Source organism: Oncorhynchus nerka, linkage group LG15, assembly GCF_034236695.1.
Source record: "Oncorhynchus nerka isolate Pitt River linkage group LG15, Oner_Uvic_2.0, whole genome shotgun sequence".
Taxonomy (NCBI): domain Eukaryota; kingdom Metazoa; phylum Chordata; class Actinopteri; order Salmoniformes; family Salmonidae; genus Oncorhynchus; species Oncorhynchus nerka.
The window spans coordinates 56526185-56546436 of record NC_088410.1 but is presented as its reverse complement, the minus strand read 5'-3'; the positions used below and the strand labels follow the sequence as shown (position 1 = coordinate 56546436).

Sequence of the window (20252 nt, the reverse complement as noted above, 5' to 3'; positions counted from 1 at the left end):
TAAGGACGCTCTCGATGGTGTATTTGGAGAGGACCCGGGGTGGCATGCCAAATTTCTTCAGACGCCTTAGGAGGTAGAGGCACTGTTGCGCCCTCTTGACAAGAGTGGTGGTATTGTTGGTTCATATCAAGTAATCGATAACATGGACCCCGAGGAATTTAAAACTACTGACTCTCTCTTCTGCAGTCCGGTTGATATGGATCGGGGCATGTGCCAGTTCACTTACATCCTCCCTATAGGCTGACTGGTTGATGTTGGTTATCAGTGTGGAGCAGGTTATTGCCAATCTTCACAGCCTGTGGTCCATCAGGAAGTTCAGGATCCAGCTGTAGAAGGTAGGCCCAGGGCTCTAAGCTTGGTGACGAGCTTGGAGGGAACAATAGTGTTGAATGGTGAACTGATGTCAATGAACAGCATTCTCACGTAGGTGTTCCTTTTGTCAAGATGTGTAAGGGCCGTGTGAATAGCGATAGAAATGGCATCTTCATTGGATCTGTTGGAGCGTCAGGGAAATTAGAGTGGGTCCAGTGTACCTGTCATGCTGGCCATGATGTAGGCTATGACCAGCCTCTCGAAAGCACTAAATGATGACACGGGTGAGGGCGACGCAGCGATAGTCATTTGGGCATGTGAACTATTGAGCATTGGAAAAATGGTGGTCTCCTTGAAGTAAGTGGGGACTGCATCCTGGGATAGGGGCAGGTTGAAGATGTCAGAGAAGACGCCCGCGAGATGGTCAGCCACACTCTGAAGATGCAGTCAGAGATGCCATTTGGCTGGTGACTTTGTGAATATTCCCTCTTGAGATCTTTCCTCACATCAGCCTTGAGGAGCGAAAGCACCTGGTCATCCGGAGCAGAGAGATACTTCTTGGATGGCTCTGTATTGTCTGCCCCAAAGCGAGCATAGAAGATGTTAAACTCATCTTGGAGGGAGGCTTCGGTTGGCACCAATCCGCTGGATTTGCCTTTGTAGTCAGTAATAGGCTGTAGTCCTTGCCACATGTCGCAAGTCTGAGTTGTCGAATGAATGGATTTGCGGAGCTCGTCCCTGCTTGCTTAGTGCACTTCCCACCGAGTCTTTGTGGTTTGTTCGGCTGACATTAAATGCTGCAGTACGGGCTCACAGCATGGTATGGATTTATCTGTTCGTCCAGGGTTTTTGATTGGGTTATGTCCAGATTGGTATTGTGTGTACAACATCATCAACACATTTTCTAATGAAGCCTGTGACTGACGATGTACACTGCTCAAAAAAATAAAGGGAACACTTAAACAACACAATGTAACTCCAAGTCAATCACACTTCTGTGAAATCAAACTGTCCACTTAGGAAGCAACACTGATTGACAATACATTTCACATGCTGTTGTGCAAATGGAATAGACAACAGGTGGAAATTATAGGCAATTAGCAAGACACCCCCAATAAAGGAGTGGTTCTGCAGGTGGGGACCACAGACCACTTCTCAGTTCCTATGCTTCCTGGCTGATGTTTTGGTCACTTTTGAATGCTGGCGGTGCTTTCACTCTAGTGGTAGCATGAGATGGAGTCTACAACCCACACAAGTGGCTCAGGTAGTGCAGCTCATCCAGGATGACACATCAATGCGAGCTGTGGCAAGAAGGTTTGCTGTGTCTGTCAGCGTAGTGTCCAGAGCATGGAGGCGCTACCAGGAGACAGGCCAGTACATCAGGAGAGATGGAGGAGGCCGTAGGAGGGCAACAACCCAGCAGCAGGACCACTACCTCCGCCTTTGTGCAAGGAGGAGCAGGAGGAGCACTGCCAGAGCCCTGCAAAATGACCTCCAGCAGGCCACAAATGTGCATGTGTCTGCTCAAACGGTCAGAAACAGACTCCATGAGGGTGGTATGAGGAACCGACGTCCACAGGTGGGGGTTGTGCTTACAGCCCAACACCGTGCAGGACGTTTTTCATTTGCCAGAGAACACCAAGATTGGCAAATTCGCCACTGGCACCCTGTGCTCTTCACAGATGAAAGCAGGTTCACACTGAGCACATGTGACAGACGTGACAGTCTGGAGACGCCATGGAGAACGTTCTGCTACCTGCAACATCCTCCAGCATGACCGGTTTGGCGGTGGGTCAGTCATGGTGTAGGGTGGCATTTCTTTGTGTGCTCGCCAGAGGTAGCCTGACTGCCATTAGGTACCGAGATGAGATCCTCAGACATCTTGTGAGACCATATACTGGTGCGGTTGGCCCTGGGTTCCTCCTAATGCAAGACAATGCTAGACCTCATGTGGCTGGAGTGTGTCAGCAGTTCCTGCAAGAGGAAGGCATTGATGCTATGGACTGGCCTGCCCATTCCCCAGACCTGAATCCAATTGAGCACATCTGGGACATCATGTCTCGCTCCATCCACCAACGCCACGTTGCACCACAGACTGTCCAGGAGTTGCCGGATGCTTTAGTCCAGGTCTGGGAGGAGATCCCTTAGGAGACCATCCGCCACCTCAGGAGCATCAGGAGCATGCCCAGGCGTTGTAGGGAGGTCATACAGACACGTGGAGGCCACACACACTACTGAGCCTCATTTTGACTTGTTTTAAGGACATTACATCAAAGTTGGATCAGCCTGTGGTGTGGTTTTCCACTTTAATTTTGAGTGTGACTCCAAATCCAGACCTCCATGGGTTGATACATTTGATTTCCATTGATCATTTTTGTGTGATTTTGTTGTCAGCACAAGAATATTTCATTCATTCAGATCTAGGATGTGTTATTTTAGTGTTCCCTTAATTTTTTTGAGCAGTGTATATTCCTCAATGTTAATGGATAAGTTCTGGGTGGATGAATAAAATAAAACATCTAATCAGTATTCTCAAAACAGTCCTGCAGCATTGAGTTTCATTCCTCTGTCCAGCTCCTCACTATTCTCTGTGTTGGTGGCTCCGTCTTGAGTTTCTGCTTGTAGGCACGGAGTAGGAACACAGAAGCCGGGATCTTATTGGCTGAAGTGGGGGCGGGGGATTGCTTTGTACGAGTCATGGATGTTTGTGTACAGATGGTCCCGCATTGTCCTCTCATGAGGCAGGATACATGTTGGCGATACTTCAGAATAATTTTAAAACGATTTTCTTGGTTAAAATCTCCTGCGAGAAAGACAGCTTCCGGGTGAGAGGTTTCTTGCAGGCTAACGTTATTGTACAGTTCGCTGAGTGCCACCTTGCTGGTTGCTTGTGGCGGTATGTACACAGCTGTGATAATAATACACATGAATGCCCTCAACATATAGGCATTTTAGCACCAGGAACTCCAGGTCGGTTGTGATCAGGAGCTCGAGATGTTTTTAATTTCATTACACAAGGAAATGTTGATGAGGAAGCATACACCTCCCCTACTCTTACCAGAAACCACCATTACGATCCATACGGAAAATGGAAACGCCATCTAGTCGGAAAGCAGAGTCGAGTGAGTTTCACGTAAGCCATGCCTCTGTAAAAACAAAGACACAGCATTCCCTGATGTCCCTCTGCGATTGAAGCCTTGCTCTGAGCTCAAAGTTTATTTTCCAGCAATTGGACATTAGCCATCAGGATACTACACTCTTAGAAAAAAAGGGTTCCAAAGGGGTTCTTCGGCTGTCCCCAAAGGAGAACCCTTTGGGTTCCATGTAGAACCCTCTGTATAAAGGACTCTACATGGAACACAAAAGGGTTCTACCTGGAACCTAAAAGGGTTCTTCAAATAGTTATCCTACAGGGACAGCAGAAGAACCCTTTTAGGTTTTCTTCATCACCGGCTTTGCCTTCGGTCAGGTAAGCCTGCTGTGTGAGGGACTATGGAACTAATGTATTATTCCAGATCTGAGAGGCTGAGCGATAAGTGTGTAGCTTCCGATCATGATCCAGAAGTGTTTGTCGGTCGTGGGAATATAGCACGAACATTCTGAGCAAACAAAGTAACAGTGAACACAGAAAATGCAATACAAAAGCAATGTCAAGCAGGAACCGGCAAGACTCGCAGTCCTCAGAGCTGCCATCTTATCATACATGAGAGAGTGAGAGTCTAGAGAAGATAAGTAGACCAGAAAATAGAGAGAGTGAAATAGATGGGAGGAAACTGGATAACTGCACGGGATGTTTTTGATGTTTTAATCGATTAATATACTGAGAGAGGGAATTTATCAGGAGTGTTAGAACTCACTCTCATACATACAATAGTGTATGTAGACATTGGCCTTATACAGGCATGGTCAATGACAACCTTGATTTTTAGTAGACCTGAGCAGATGGAGAAATGAACTTATTAGATTTTCACAACCCTCAAATTCACTAAGATTTATCGAACCATAAGGTGAGAAGCATAGCAGCTGGCAAATACGAAACTATTGTCCATAGTTCTAAATCCACTCAAGAGTGGAGTATTACAGCTGAATTATGAGGACATCTCCACATTATATAATCGAATAAATCTACTAGAGTGGCAAAGTCATACAAAAAAAAAACTTGGCTCAGGTCGCGAGTTTCCCAGCTTTCGTGTGTTGACCTTATCGCTCAAGCAATATTAGTGAGCCAGAAGGTTTAGAGGAGGTATAAAAGACCAAGCTTTCCCTCGACTTTAAACCTCTTTAGAATGAGAGGGTGTAGAATGATTCAATTATCTGATTAGATTATTTTTTAAGAAAGGAGCAAAGGTGGAGAAAAGTAACTGGGAATACTTTATTCTACTGAAATAAGCTGCAGTGTCTGAAACTGCTTTCAAAACAAACTGTTTCATCTTTGTTATTTGAGCATTTTTTTCTATAAAGATGAATATTATCCAGCTCAATTAACATATCAATTGGACTAGAGGAATCAATTGCATAAATGTCAACATCAGTTTGTTACTTTCCACCTCCGCTTACTTCGACATGACTGGAATCAACAATATCTTGCATATTAAATGAGGATTTTAGCTGGTTAAACCTTAGTGAGAATATGTTTCATTCAATTGAAAACAGAATGGTCAATGTTCAGTCAATTCAACAGGTTGTGATTAGAGTGTGATTAGATATTAATCGATTAAAATCCAATGCAAGAAGTCTGAGCGATCTCAAAGTAAATAATGCATATTACTTCAGGGTTATTCTGGTTGTGGTGTGCACTGTGCAGAACAGGCTTCTACTCCTTCCATACCTTTTGAAGGAACAACTTGATTTGACCCAATGGGAACAGAAACCAAAACAGAAAGACAAAGGAAGAATACGTAAGGTGAGGAAGAACACAAAACAGAGATGGCTAAAAACACACTGAACAGACAAACATACTGAATAAACACACAGACTGAAAATGAGATCCTAAATGAGATCTTGAATGGGGGGGGGGGGAATTGCTAATATACCTGAGTGATATAGACCTAAAATCACATTTACTAGTGGGTCAAAAACATTTGGGTGCCCATACATAGTTGCCCCATACTATGACATCAAACAAACAAAAACACAGATGAAGCAACAATAATCATTGGATCCGGAACAAAAAGCCGTAGAATGAGGTTTTACATAGCCAAAGGAAAATGGGATAACTATCTATCTGGTCATGAGGTGCATCAAGGCTAGCTCTGGTCCACGGTGTGACGTGAGGCTTGAACCTTCTTCAACTGAAGAAAATGCCTTCTATGGAGGAATGAATGGACAGATAAAGGCCGTTGAAGCCGTCTCAAGCCGCAAGTAACACACGGGACCAGAGCTACATCAAGGAACGCATCTGTGGGTTTGGCAATTGGCAAATGAAGGCCCTCACAGCTGAGTCTGTAGCACAACAGAAAGTCAAACTGGATACACCATAGACCAGGGATGGCCAGACCTTGTCCTGAAGAGCTGCAGAAGGTGTAGGCTTTTGTTCCAGCCCAGCTTTAACACCCCGACTCAAACAATCAACCAGTCTTCAATGTACAAACCACAGAACGTTACATCAAGTGTGTTTAAGCTGGGCTGGAACAAAAGCTTGCACACTGCGGCGTTCCAGAAGCAGGGTGGGCCACCACTGCCATAGAGTCACGCACATGCAGAGATAGAACTGTCAAAGTGTTTATACATCATAAATTAAGAAAAGTACTCCCCCACATGAAAAAATACTATACTCTATATTTTAGCAACAAGGCACGAGGGGGTGTGGTATATGGCCAATATACCACATCTAAGGGCTGTTCTTACACACAACGCAACGCGGAGTGCCTGGATACAGTGCTTAGCCGTGGAATATTGGCTATATACCACAAACCCCCGAGGTGCCTTATTGCTATTATACTCTGGTTACCAACATCATTAGAGCATTAACAAATGTTTTGTCATAACCGTGCTACACCACGGCTTTCAGCCAATCAGCATTCAGGGCTTGAACCCGCAGTTTATAATATGGTATAAATACTATAGTATTTATTGTAGTGTTTTTGCTAAAGTCTGCAAAAAATACTACAGTGAATACTGTCTTATACTGTCATATTTACTGTAGTATAATATATCATACTGTATTATACGGTAATATGTATAAATAGTGTATTTAAAGAAAACTGTATATACTATAGAAATTAATGTAGCGTTTTTGCACATTGTAGTTTATTGTAGTATTTACTGTAGTGTTTTGTGGACTGTACTACAGTATAGTGTAGTGTTTTTGCAGACTGTTGTATACTGTAGTATTTACTGTAGTGTTTTTGCAGACATTACTGTAATATTTACTATAGTGTTTGACATTGAAGTGGAGGGTTTCTCCTTCAGGAAACCTATTGGAGGAATAATAAAAGAGCACATTTTCCATAACCTGTGGGGGAACAATATATGGTCGACACTTGGCATGTAGAGTTCTCACTTATGGGTGGCACAAACTGCGATATGGGGAGGGGAATGGGCAAGGTATATGCAAATTCAATACGGTTGTTTTTACAATAATTTAAAAAGTGTACTGTTTTTATGGACTGTAGTGTTTTTACGGACATAACTTTAGTATTTATTACAGTGTTCTCTACAGTAAGTACTACACATGTTTAATGGATACCACAGTGTGTAGTATAGTATTATACAGTATACTACAGTTTACTATAGTAAGTACTGTAGTATTCTATAGTACACTGTAGTATTTTTTCATGTGGGCCAGAACATACTAAGTTGACTCCTGCATGTTTATTTTTATCGACATATCTGTCAGTTTGACCCTGTTGAAGGCCGAGGTCGACTCAACCGAAACGGGACAGAATAAACATTTGTTTATTGCGCGTGAGCAGCAGTGAATGTCAGGATGTAGGGAGGAAATAGTGTTGTACGTGTTGATATTTTATCTGCATACAAAGGCTTTATTGTCAGATGTTGCAAAATGTTCTCTGCTGCTTATTCCCCAAATTGGTTCCTCGAGGGTGTCAAACTCCAAAGGAAGACCTTCCAACCTCCCTCCCCAAACCCTCTCTCCATCAGATTCTACCCTACACCTTCTTCCCTCCCTCCCTCCCTCTCACTTGAGCCCAAATTGATTTCCGTCCTCAGCCTTCACCTCTGCACCTGGTGGTTGCTGCCTTTTGAAATGTCAGCTGTTGGAAGAAAAACAAAGCAATTAACCTTAAGGGTAGGAAAACACGCTCAAAGCCTCGACAGAGACAAAGGGTTCAGGACTTCTCAGTGTTCACGATCAGTTTCAGGATCACCACATTACCTACTTGATCCATGAAACACTTGACAGCTCTCTAGGGAGAGATAAGAAAACCCTGCATATTCTCTCTCTCTCTAGCTCTCCTTTCGCTCTCTCTCTCTCATTTGCAAATTACCTGGATTTACTTGACACTTTATTACCTGATTAAATTGACACTTTCAGAGTATATTGAGATTAGTGACTCTTCAGCTATGGATCTAAAGTGAGGCCTGTGGTACCATGAAATCTGCTTTTCCAACCCTGTGATATCCTGCAGACTGGTAATAAGAACAGGCCTTCACAGTACCGAGCCTTGGCTCACTGTCTGCGCACTTCAGCGGAGCCCTGAACACTAACACGCTTTTCTCACTTGAATGTCATGAGCCTGAGGCGACGCTTAAACCACAGCTATGATTAGCCTCACTTGCCCCATATTGAACACTTGCTGCTCTTAACCCTGAACAACCCATGGATGGATCTGGTCCCTGCCAAGACAACTCTCCACCAGAGGCCTGTATTGAACAGGCCCAGAACAGCCCTGGGCTTTAAGTTATTTTGCCTATTGTAACGGCTGTTGTTCTGCTTGTGAGGTAGCAGGTGTGGAACAGCCATGGCCAGGCCATGGATACACAGGGCAATAGATGATCTTAGCCTTAAGGTCAGGCCAAGGTAGCCCGGTGATGCAAAACATGGTTTAGCCCTGAAGTGGGATTGTCCTGTTCACTAACCTGCCTTGAAGGGAAAGTGGACCTAATTTTATGGAAGTAGACTATATACCCAAAGAGTCAGGGACTGATTATAGAAGCTTTTGTTAATTAGCTACAGCTTAGCTACATATTTCTGAAGTCCCTTGCCGGAAGCTGTGTAGAAACAACACTCTTCTCACTTCTCTCTGTGTATTCACACTACCCGGAGAGTCTCAGCTGTGCCCTGGTCACATGTTTGACACCCCGGGAACCGAGATATCTAAATTGGCTGGTGTACTGTGTCCACCTCCATCTCCACCTCTACCACCCATCTCTCACTTTCCCCTTCTACCCCATGAACAGTAGTGCAAAGGGAGGAGGGTGAAGTTGGTCATAGACCATGTTATTGCCTCACTTCCGCACCCCCACCATTACCCCGAACTACCCCAATCTCACCCCCAAACCCGCAGGCAGCCCCCCCCCCCCCAGTCTGGAGGGGAGTATCTGCCCCAGACATGCGCAGGCCGGGAGGAGGATGCCGTGCCAAAACCAAAGTACCTGTTCTCGTTTTCGTTCTCATTTTCGTTCCTGTCAGGGACAGATGACCATTTCAGCGTGGAGAAGACAGGGAAGAGACGTGAAGATAGGAAAGAGTAGAGAGAGCGAGAGAGAGGGAAGGGAGGAGACATCCTCCAGGTGACACACAAGCGTATGAGAGCCAGAGACTACATACACACACACACACGTACACGCCACACACCCTTACGCACACACACACACACACACACACACACACACACACACACACACACACACACACACACACACACACACACACACACACACATACACACACACACACACACACACACACACACACAGACGCCCAAACATGCACGTACACATACACCAACACAACGTGTGAGTTATGTAGACAAAGGGATTAGTGCCAGTGCTATTGAGTGTGTGTCACTGTGTGAGCTTAGCAATGACCTTCACTGTAGGAAAGAGGGTAATATTAATAGACATTGATTAGAGACGAGAGCAGGGACTTGCTTTGGTTTTCCATTGCCGACATGCCTCACACACTTGTATAAACATTACAGTAGAGCACTGCTCACACACAAGTGATAATGGTTGATATCACCTTTGAACATCACACTACACATCCAAGTGCTTTTAAAAACACTTAACACTTTAAAACCACAGCACAGTCAAGTAGAATAAACACCTAAAACAACACTGCTCAAATGATTTCATCAATTGGTGTAACGTTTGTAATGCTCGTTTTCTGGGCGGCAGGCAGCCTAGCGTTTAGAGCATTGGGCAAGTAACCGAAAGGTTGCTAGTTTGAATACACGAGATGTCAAGATGAAAAATATGGCGATGTGTCCTTGAGCAAGGCACTTAACCCTTATTTGCTCCATGGGCGCCATACTACTATGGCTGACCCTGTAAAACAACACAATTCACTGCACCTATCCAATGTATTTCTTTCTAAAAGCAAAACTAATAAAATATCTTCAAATGACTCTAAATATACCTGACTAAACCATTGTAACTGGTCTAGGTAGAAGGTGCCCCCAAAGCTTGGGTAAATTAAGGTGCCATGTTCCATTTTAGACTCATAAGAACAGTTAAGGGTTTGGGTTACAGATTGTGTGGTGTTACTGGGTGTTGAGTACAGGGGCACTTCCTCTCCTTCTGAAGTTCTTAAGACACGGTCAGCGGTGATATGACCATCACCGTGGCAACAGTGGATGAGGGTCACCTGAGAAGGTATCTCCATTCAGGAACTAGCTTTGGTCATGTGAGAGGTCAAAGGTCAACGGTTCTGTGTGTTACCACCACAACAATACACACCAGACAGGCTGTGTATGGATGCTTCTGTATGTACTTTAGTTGTGGATTTAGGTGACAAACAGTAGCCACACATTTAAGTGTGTACATACCCTCTACCTGTCTGTGTAACTTAGGACATGGGGTTTTAGCACCATTTCAATAAAGTAGGATCAGGATGATTAGAGTGAGTAAGCTGACTTGACGGTTAAGTTAGAGGGTTAATTAATCAGTAAAGGTGGACAGAGAGAGACTCATTCCCCACAGAGAAAAATGAGTGGAGACAGATCAGTGGGACCTGGAATGAGCAAAAGACAATCACTCACCAACAAATATATATACTACTGAACACATGCATTGCTAGACCTAACACATACTAACTCCTGTCATAACATTCACCGGGATTACAAGACCTAAGAGTCCCTGTGCCTCATTCCTGATGTCTAAATCCAGTACATGCAGATAAACACTACTACGCCTGATCCTAAGCCCGAACACCATACATCATAATCATGATGACGAGTATACACACACATAAGTAAACCAACCAGGCAAAAGCCTACTAAATCCCCCTCTATATAAGCCTGCATGACTCAGTCATACCTAGGTCTATTTCCTACACGGTGTTACAATAGAAAATCTGCATAGATGAATCGGTCACTGATTGGTGAAACACATATTTAACCTCCCAGGGGAACATCGGGCCATATAATACAACGTTGAACAAACATATGAGAATTATTCATATTCAGGAAAAAGACTTACTGGTAGTCAAATGATCCGTCCTCTCCTTTCTGATCCACTGCATCCAGAGGGAGATCTTTTTTCTCTCGCACTGAAGAGCGATCAAGCCAAAAAGACACACATGAGTAACACGTATTCAAAGCTCCACCAAGGTCTTGGAATTTACATGGGTGCTGCTCTCCGTAATTGAATAACCCATTACGTTTACATTTATGTTTGACCTGTAAACTCTTACATTGGAGCTTGACCCACTCCCCACCCCACATCATTACCGTACCTAGGTATTTAACTCTCTTCTGTTAACCCTTACCTGGGTATTTAACTCCCTTCTGTTAACCCTTACCTGGGTATTTAACTCCCTTCTGTTAACCCTTACCTGGGTATTTAACTCCCTTCTGTTAACCCTTACCTGGGTATTTAACTCTCTTCTGTTAACCCTTACCTGGGTATTTAACTCTCTTCTGTTAACCCTTACCTGGGTATTTAACTCTCTTCTGTTAACCCTTACCTGGGTATTTAACTCTCTTCTGTTAACCCTTACCTGGGTATTTAACTCTCTTCTGTTAACCCTTACCTGGGTATTTAACTCTCTTCTGTTAACTCTTACCTGGGTATTTAACTCTCTTCTGTTAACCCTTACCTGGGTATTTAACTCTTTTCTGTTAACCTTTACCTGGGTATTTAACTCCCTTCTGTTAACCCTTACCTGGGTATTTAACTCCCTTCTGTTAACCCTTACCTGGGTATTTAACTCTCTTCTGTTAACCCTTACCTGGGTATTTAACTCTCTTCTGTTAACCCTTACCTGGGTATTTAACTCCCTTCTGTTAACCCTTACCTGGGTATTTAACTCCCTTCTGTTAACCCTTACCTGGGTATTTAACTCCCTTCTGTTAACCCTTACCTGGGTACTTAACTCCCTTCTGTTAACCCTTACCTGGGTATTTAACTCCCTTCTGTTAACTCTTACCTGGGTATTTAACTCCCTTCTGTTAACCCTTACCTGGGTATTTAACTCCCTTCTGTTAACTCTTAGCTGGGTATTTAACTCCCTTCTGTTAACCCTTACCTGGGTATTTAACTCCCTTCTGTTAACCCTTACCTGGGTATTTAACTCCCTTCTGTTAACCCTTACCTGGGTATTTAACTCCCTTCTGTTAACCCTTACCTGGGTATTTAACTCCCTTCTGTTAACCCTTACCTGGGTATTTGCCTCCGCGACTCCTCTTGATGAAGCAGACGATGAGGAGGATGAGGATGATGAGAGCAATTGCACACATCAGCCCGATGAACCAGCCCTGGGTAGCAATGTCCACCTGGTCTTTACTGTAGGCTGTCAGCAGGCAAACACATTGACACGCACACACACAGGAGGGAGAGATGAGACACACAGAGAGAGGGAGAAAAATAATAAGAGTTTGTTGTGCCCCAGATGAGTCACTGGCAATACGTCCGACCATCTGTCCTCATCCAAGACTTTTCAAATCAAGATACAGTAACCACACAAAGTATGACATCCCAAAAACATCACAATATTCCATTATTCCCTCAACGCAGAGCTATTACTCTCAATGGAATCCCACTACTCATTCAATTGTTTTTCTTTATTTGTACTATTTTCTACATTGTAGAATAATAGTGAAGACATCAAAACTATGAAATAACACATATGAAACAACACATATGGAATCACGTAGTAGCCAAAAAGTGTTTAAAAAAATCAAAATATATGATATATTTGAGATTCTTCAAAGTAGCCACACTTTTCCTTGATGATAGCTTTGCACACTCTTGGAATTCTCTCAACCAGCTTCATGAGGTAGTCACCTGGAATGCATTTCAATTAACAGGTGAGCCTTGTTCAAATTAAATTCATGCATTTGAGCCAATCAGTTGTGTTGTAAACTGTAAATCCTCTGTAAACTGGTCCTCTCTCTATACGTGTCGCAAGACCTACTGGTTGATGCTTATTTATAAAACCCTCTTAGGCCTCACTCCCCCCTATCTGAGATATCTACTGCAGCCCCATTCTCCACATTCAACACTGCCAGTCACATTCTGTTAAAGGTCCCCAAAGCACACACATCCCTGGGTCGCTTGTTTTTTCAGTTCGCTGCATCTAGCGACTGAAACTAGCTCCAACAAACACTCAAACTGGACAGTTTTATCTCAATCTCTTCATTCATGGGGCGGCAGGGTAGCTTAGTGGTTAGAGCGTTGGACTAGTAACTGCAAGGTTGCAAGTTCAAACCCCCAAGCTGAAAAGGTACAAATCTGTTGTTCTGCCCCTGAACAGGCAGTGGACCAACTGTTCCTAGGCCGTCATTGAAAATAATAATTTGTTCTTAACTGACTTGCCTGGTTAAATAAAGGTTGAAATAAATTCAAAGACTCAATCATGGACACTCTGACTGACAGTTGTGGCTGCTTCGCATGATGTATTGTTATCTCTTGCCTTTTGTGCTGTCGTTTGTGCCCAATAATGTTTGTACCATGTTTTGTGCTGCTACCATGTTGTGTCGCTTCCATGTTGTGTTGCTACCATGCTGTTGTCATGTTGTGTGGCTACCATGCTGTGTTGTCATGTATTGTTGCCTTAATATGTTGTTGTCTTAGGTCTCTCTTTATGTAGTGCTGTGTTGTCTCTCTTGTCATGATGTGTGTTTTGTCCTATATTTATATTTAATTGCTTTTATCTTTAATCCCAGCCCCAGACCGCACAGAAGGCCTTTTGCCTTTTGGTTGATTGTCACTGTAAATAAGAATTTGTTCTTATCTGACTTGCCTAGTTAAATTATGTCAAGAACAGCTCAAATAAGCAAAGAGAAACAACAGTCCATCATTACTTTAAGGCATGAAGGTCAGTCAATCCGTAAAATTTTAAGAACTTTGAAAGTTTCTTCAAGTGTAGTCGCAAAAACCATCAATCGCTATGATGAAACTGTCTCTTGTGAGGACCGCCACAGGAAAGGAAGACCCAGAGTTACCTAGTTCATTAGAGTTAACTGCACCTCAGATTGCAGCTCATATAAACGTTTCACAGAGTTCAAGTAACAGATACATCTCAACATCAACTGTTCAGAGGAGAATCAGGCTTTCATGATCGAATTGCTACAAAGAAACCACTACTAAAGGACACCAATAATAAGAAGAGACTTGCTTGGGCCAAGAAACATGAGCAATGGACATTAGACCGGTGGAAATCTGTCCTTTGGTCTGATGAGTCCAAATTTGAGATTTTTGGTTTCAACCACCGTGTGGTGAGATGCAAAGTAGGTGAACGGATGGTGTGCGCGAGTGTGGTTTTCACCGTGAAGCATGGAGGAGGAGGTGTGGGGTTGCTTTGCTGGTGACACTGTCTGTGTTGTATTTAGAATTCAAGGCACACTTAACCAGCATGGCTCCCACAGCATTCTGCAGCGATTCATCATCCCATCTGGTTTGCGCTTCGTGGGACAATCATTTGTTTTTCAACTGGAAAAAGACCCAACACACCTCCAGGCTGTGTAAGGGCTATTTGACCAAGAATGAGATTGAGATGGTTTGAGATGAGTTGGACCGCAGAGGTAAGGAAAAGCAGTGAACAAGTGCTCAGCATATGTGGGAACTCCTTCAAGACTGTTGGATAAGCATTCCAGGTGAAGTTGGTTGAGAGAATGCCAAGAGTGTGCAAAGCTGTAATCAAGGCAAAGGTTGGCTACTTTGAAGAATCTCAAAAATAAAATATATTTTGATTTGTTTGAAAATTCTTTGGTTACAACATGATTCCATATGTGTTATTTCATAGTTTTGATGTCTTCACTATTATTCTACAATGTAGAAATGAATGAGTAGGTGTGTCCAAACTTTTGACTGGTACTGTATATAAATACAGTACCATAATTTAAAAAATGTCAAATCCAACAATGTGATTTTCTGGATTTTTTCCCCTGATTTTCTCTGTCATAGTTGAAGTGTACCTATGATGTCAATTACAGGCCTCTCTCATCTTTTTAAGTGGGAGAACTTGCACAATTGGTGGCTGACTAAATAATTTTTTGCCCCACTGTATGTACCAATAAAGTATTTATCTTCATTTCACCAAACCCTGAAAATAACATTTGAAAATAGAAATTCTATTTTGCATTTCAAATTTAATCTGAATATTCACTACAATTATGTGTTGGGTCAATTTGTCGATATGAACACAAAACCTAGGTATTGTAACAGAAAGAACCTTAAATGTTGACACTGGAGAGTATTATGATCTGAAATCGGTCTAAAATATAATTCTAGAACATTGTAATAAGCCAAACACAGTACGCTACTGGTTGAAAAACAATTCTGTAACAAAATGCAGACTTAAATATATCCCGACAATGACATGAATAGTTTATAATTACTAACCAACCAAGTGTGAAATTAGCTAAGTGAATTTGCTCAGAACAAAAAGAAGATATGAGAAAAGTAAAGTATATGTCCAAGTTATAGACCCATTGTATGTATTAGCTTTCATTCATTACATTGCATTGGATTATTCTTACCACATGGAATACTCTCCTACGGCAAATCAAGCCATCACAAACAGCTAAATCGCTGACTCATGGCAGCTATTTTCAGAAGTTCAGAACAGACAACAGACAGCAGTCACTTTACAATGCGTTTGAGTATTTCATTGATGGACGGGGAATTCATGGCAACACTTCAATACCAGCACATGGAGCTATTTCAACTCCTAGCCTTCTTTCACTTGGCTGGAGCACCACCGTGTTCTGACCCAACATACCTCATTGTTAGGGAACTGGGTCCTCCATGTGGTCCCGGTAGCATGGGTGTTATCATGTCTCTGCATTAGCCTGCTATAGTCTCCTAGACTGGGCTGATGCAGACACAGACTGGCCCCCAGGCTATCTGAACTGACCTGATCCGGGCCATGTACCATCCCTCAACTGGGCAGGTGGAGTCTCACCTGCACTGGTCTCAAAGGTGACAACATTGCTGGAGATGCTGTGGTATTCGTTGGAGTACACCCTCAGGTGGTACTTGGCCCCTTCGATCAGTCCCGCCAGCTTAATGGGCGGCTGGTTCACAGGTACGCTTGACATACTGCCGTTGCCTTGGAGACACAAGAGAGGGCCAATCACACTCTGTTGTGGGGGCGTGGTCGGGCTACCGTGGTAACGACGCAAAGCGGAAGGGTACGACGCAGTGATACTACATGGGCAGGACTGATTTTTCCCCCTATGAGATGGTGGGCCAGTGGAGTGAATTGAGACTGACCCAATGCAACACACACACACCCTCTTACCTCCACTTATTGACAAGCTCATTGAGATTATTAGCTACATCTGTAAGCTGATGTCTCTAATGGAAATTATAGAGAATGAAAGTCAATAGAAGAGCCATAGCTTGGGGTTCCATGGCTTTTTCAGGATTATTTTTGGTAAATTCTCTTCCCAGTGAGGGTGAAACCACATTTCTCACCTGAGGGATAGTTCTCCTGAGAAAGCTCATCTAAAAAGGGGACATTTTCCATTGGCGAGAGAGAAAATTGTGTAAACCTAGGAAGCAGGTGTTCCTTCAGGCTACTATAATAATGTGGACATCAAAGTTTTACTAAACTCCCAGCTGAATTGCCAGAAGTAAATTGTATTACCCTGACTAGTGGAATTTAAATTCACCATTATGGAACAATCTGTATTGTGAAATGGGGCATGAGGGTAGAAAAGCACTGTGTCACAATTACCCATAACCCTCCACTCATCTCAATGGAAGAAACACCAATGGTGGAAAGGAACGCAGCATCTTTCCAAAGGTCATGACAACACCAAGCTGTGGGGGCATGGGTCAGTGATTGCTGGAGGAGCACGCAATCTGGTGACTTCATGCACCATGCTATGACATGACCTTTGACCCCATGAAAGGGTGAGACGAGATCATCATACAGCAATCAGCCAAAACCATTCCAAAGCTTGGTACATCCAATGCAGCCTCTGAAGCAACTAAACAAAACTGTAGAAAACTCAATACAATCTTGACTAGGCCACAAAAAGACCTGAAGCCCTATGAAAATCAATGACTTGGAAGAATGTCTTACTAATATAAAAACACACTTCATTCCTTGCATCAGTTAAAACATGAAGCTAAATCTGAAAAATATATTTGCTATTTGACTGTACAGATGTAGGATCTCAATTTGAGCCAGTTTGCTACAGCATGAAAATAATCCTAAACTACAGGAAATGTGAATTATAATACATGGACATTTTTTGTAGGGGTATATACATTTTCCGTTAGGGCAACTCAAGTTATCTTAAAGTGAAAATTACAAACTTTAGCTGCCGTTTGCATTTCCTGTTGTGCATGAAAATTTTCAGCAACAAGAGTGATCAAATTAAGATCCTACATCTGTACAGCCTTGAGTCCAAAACATAGAAAGACAAAACCAAACAGCTTGTAGCCCTCCCTTCCCAATCTTTTTAACCTTCCCAATGCCCTTGGCTTGCGTTGTGAAAGCATCTTCCTGGCTTCCCACCCGAAAACATTAGCAGTACTGCAGCATGCAGACCAAGCCTGTAATCTAGATCTGGCATAGAATACACACCACTGACTACAGCTAGTCATCATCACAGTGATAGCTCTGCCGGGGAAATTGCGCGTGTGTGTGTTCATAAAGACATCATGCTCCCCCCCACTGACTCTAATGTTAAACAGCCAATGGAAAAGCAAAGCCTGACAATCAAACATACAGCCAGACGGACAGCCAGATGATGCAGGAGCTCGATACTGGGTAGTAGCTATGAAGGTTGCACACTGCACAGTTTGGGGAGTTAAGACATCATGATACACTATGGACATGAACTATACAAAGCCACATGTCCAAAGAGAGAGATGGAAAGAGAGCAGTAGACAGGGAGAAAGTGGGGTATATTGTGTGTTATAAGTACAGTATGCCATTGATACAGTTTGGGAAAATAGAAATGTGTGCACATGCTTGAATATCACCTAACATTTCCTCTTCTGCAATCAGAATCATTTAACACATACACATAGAGTTCTTTTAAGGAATGTTTTTCATTAAACAGTATATTTCCGCCCAGTAAAATAACACATTCTCTCGCTCTCTCTCTCTCTCTCTCTCTCTCTCTCTCTCTCTCTCTCTCTCTCTCTCTCTCTCTTCTGAAATTAACTTCTGTTTGAACCTACATGGGCACAATAAAATACAAATTTAACATAGCCTTTAGTAGGGATAAAATAAATAAAAAAACTGCAATCAAAGTGCAATAGAAACCGGAGGTGCTATACAATAACACATTAATTATTCAAATGGAAATGCCACAGAATATATGATACATTTCACCCACATCTACAGCTATGGGAAGCTAGACAGATTCTAATCTGACTTCTATAGGTAACTGAACTCTGCTCTGCCGAGGCAAAATTAAATGAGAGTTGAGAGTTTCTTCTCAGAAATTGCCTTTCTGTGGAGATGAATAGAGATGAGAATGTTGCCTTACTCGCCTCTGAATAAAAGCCTTGCTTCTCCACAAGAGTGAAGGGCTGTCATGAATTGGACTGGATTTTTTTAACACCATTTTGTGTTTTTTCCTGCCCCAAGAATGCCTCACCGTTCCCTTCAGAAAGCCCAGTGGGTTCTCTGCAGAGATAGACTGTCTGAAGATGAACTTTATTATTGACATTTCTGCCCAGGATGGATTTTGAACTATAGCTGTTAGATATGATCACACTTGAGTCAAATACATATGTCAAATCCTTTCAAATACTTGAGCTGGGCTTGATTCAGTTCCCCCTTTGCAATGGAAGCAATGAAATAGTCCCTAAATTGCAAACTCCAAGCTTTATCAAGTGCACATATGTATTTGACCCATTTCTGAACATTACTATAAGACCTAGGCTGAGGATCTTAAACTCTGGGTCTTTTCTTATTGTCCAGCCTCAGCTCTGACACAAACTCTGGTTCTTTTCTTACAGTCTAGCCTCAGCCTTGACACAAACTCTGGGTGTGGATCTTACTGTCCAGTGTGAACTCTAGCTGGAACTCGCTGCTGCCGGCCGGGAAGTTGTGGTTCCAGCTGACGTTAGCGTAGTTACTGTTAGGCTCCACCGTCAGGTTCCAGATCACACTCCCAGGAGCCATGCCTACTAGAGGGCAGGGCGGGGTCAGGGGCGTGGCAAGGTGGAGCAGAGAGGGGTGTGTTACAACACCACACACGCAGGGTTGTAAATCACACAATGGTTTTAGGGTTAGGGTTAGGGTTGCCCTATAAACAGTGGACTGGACCAATGTTATATTTGAACACTTTTAATGAGTGTCAACATTGATGTCAACACTTTTGGTGGTGTCCACTCCACAGTTAATGTATTAACACTGATGGAGGTGCCTTGAATTGTAATGGAGGTACCCAGTAGTTAAGGTATCAACTGCACTGGGCAGAATTACAACGGCCCACAAACACCCTCTAACTGTTAATATTACATGTTGGATTCTCACAGCCCGACCGAACAGTGTTGAGTTAATGGTTACGTTCCAATACATTAAAGTGACTTAATTTCATGTATCCTGTCTCCAAGGAGACATGACAAGGTAATGAAGTGGTATACTGGAATGCAGCCAGTTCCTCCAAATGCGTCCTTTCTGGTCAGGAGGGAGTAGCCAATCAAAACACTTCAAATTAAAGCTTATTAATGTGTCCCTTTAATCTTGGGAAAGATATAAAAAAAATAACACAATACACCTTTAAAAGTGCATCCATTGTAAATCTATTTAGTCTATGCCATAGATGCCATAGAGGAAAACAACTGAACTAAAGGTCAACTAAAGGAAACAGTAGGCCTATTGTATGTACCCAACACATTCGTATGTGCTTGCTTGGTGCTGGTAACCAGCACAGGAGCGGTAGCAGTAGTCGCAGCAGTAGTGGTAGTAGTGGTAGTAGTGGTAGTAGTGGTAGTAGTGGTAGGGGGAGTAGTAGTTGAGGTACTAATGGTTGTAGTAGCAGCGGTAGTAGTGGGAGGAGGTGGAGGGAAAGTTGTAGACACGGACACATCTGTAGGCTCGACTACAGGGCAAGGGAAGAGAGCACATGGTTAAAGACAAAAGCAGGAAAATCACAGGTAAACACATTTACCAATAGAGACACAGAGAGAAAGTCAATGAACCAATGAGCAGAAAGGTGCTATGGAATTTCCCAGAACCAGCACTGTTGCGGAAATAAGGAAAAGGCAACTGTCTAATTAGCCAAAAGAGGTCAACAGAAATATAATATTTATAGATTTTTTTTATTTTAGGCATTAGAAGTTAAGATAATAAAATATGTTATATGTGTGGGTAGATGCAACAGATATCCAGGATTAAAATA

At 42.9% G+C, this 20252-nt stretch overlaps 1 protein-coding gene across 11 annotated transcripts in view; it reads right to left on the bottom strand.

Annotated features, from left to right (window-relative positions):
- Window positions 1-20252, bottom strand: part of LOC115142940 (neurofascin-like) — a 147922-nt gene that overhangs the window by 5392 nt on the left and 122278 nt on the right. For 9 of the 11 annotated variants that reach the window (XM_065001731.1, XM_065001729.1, XM_065001733.1 and 6 more), the window contains 2 exons: window positions 12095-12226; window positions 10915-10984 (listed from right to left, as the gene is read on the bottom strand). In XM_065001731.1, the coding sequence (XP_064857803.1) occupies window positions 10915-10984; window positions 12095-12226 (202 nt within the window). Of the gene's footprint in view, window positions 1-5140; window positions 5156-8868; window positions 8899-9003; window positions 10448-10914; window positions 10985-12094; window positions 12227-15841; window positions 15989-18906; window positions 19033-19739; window positions 19953-20252 lie in introns of those variants that run through there. The other 2 variants (XM_065001737.1, XM_065001736.1) reach the window with 2 other exon arrangements.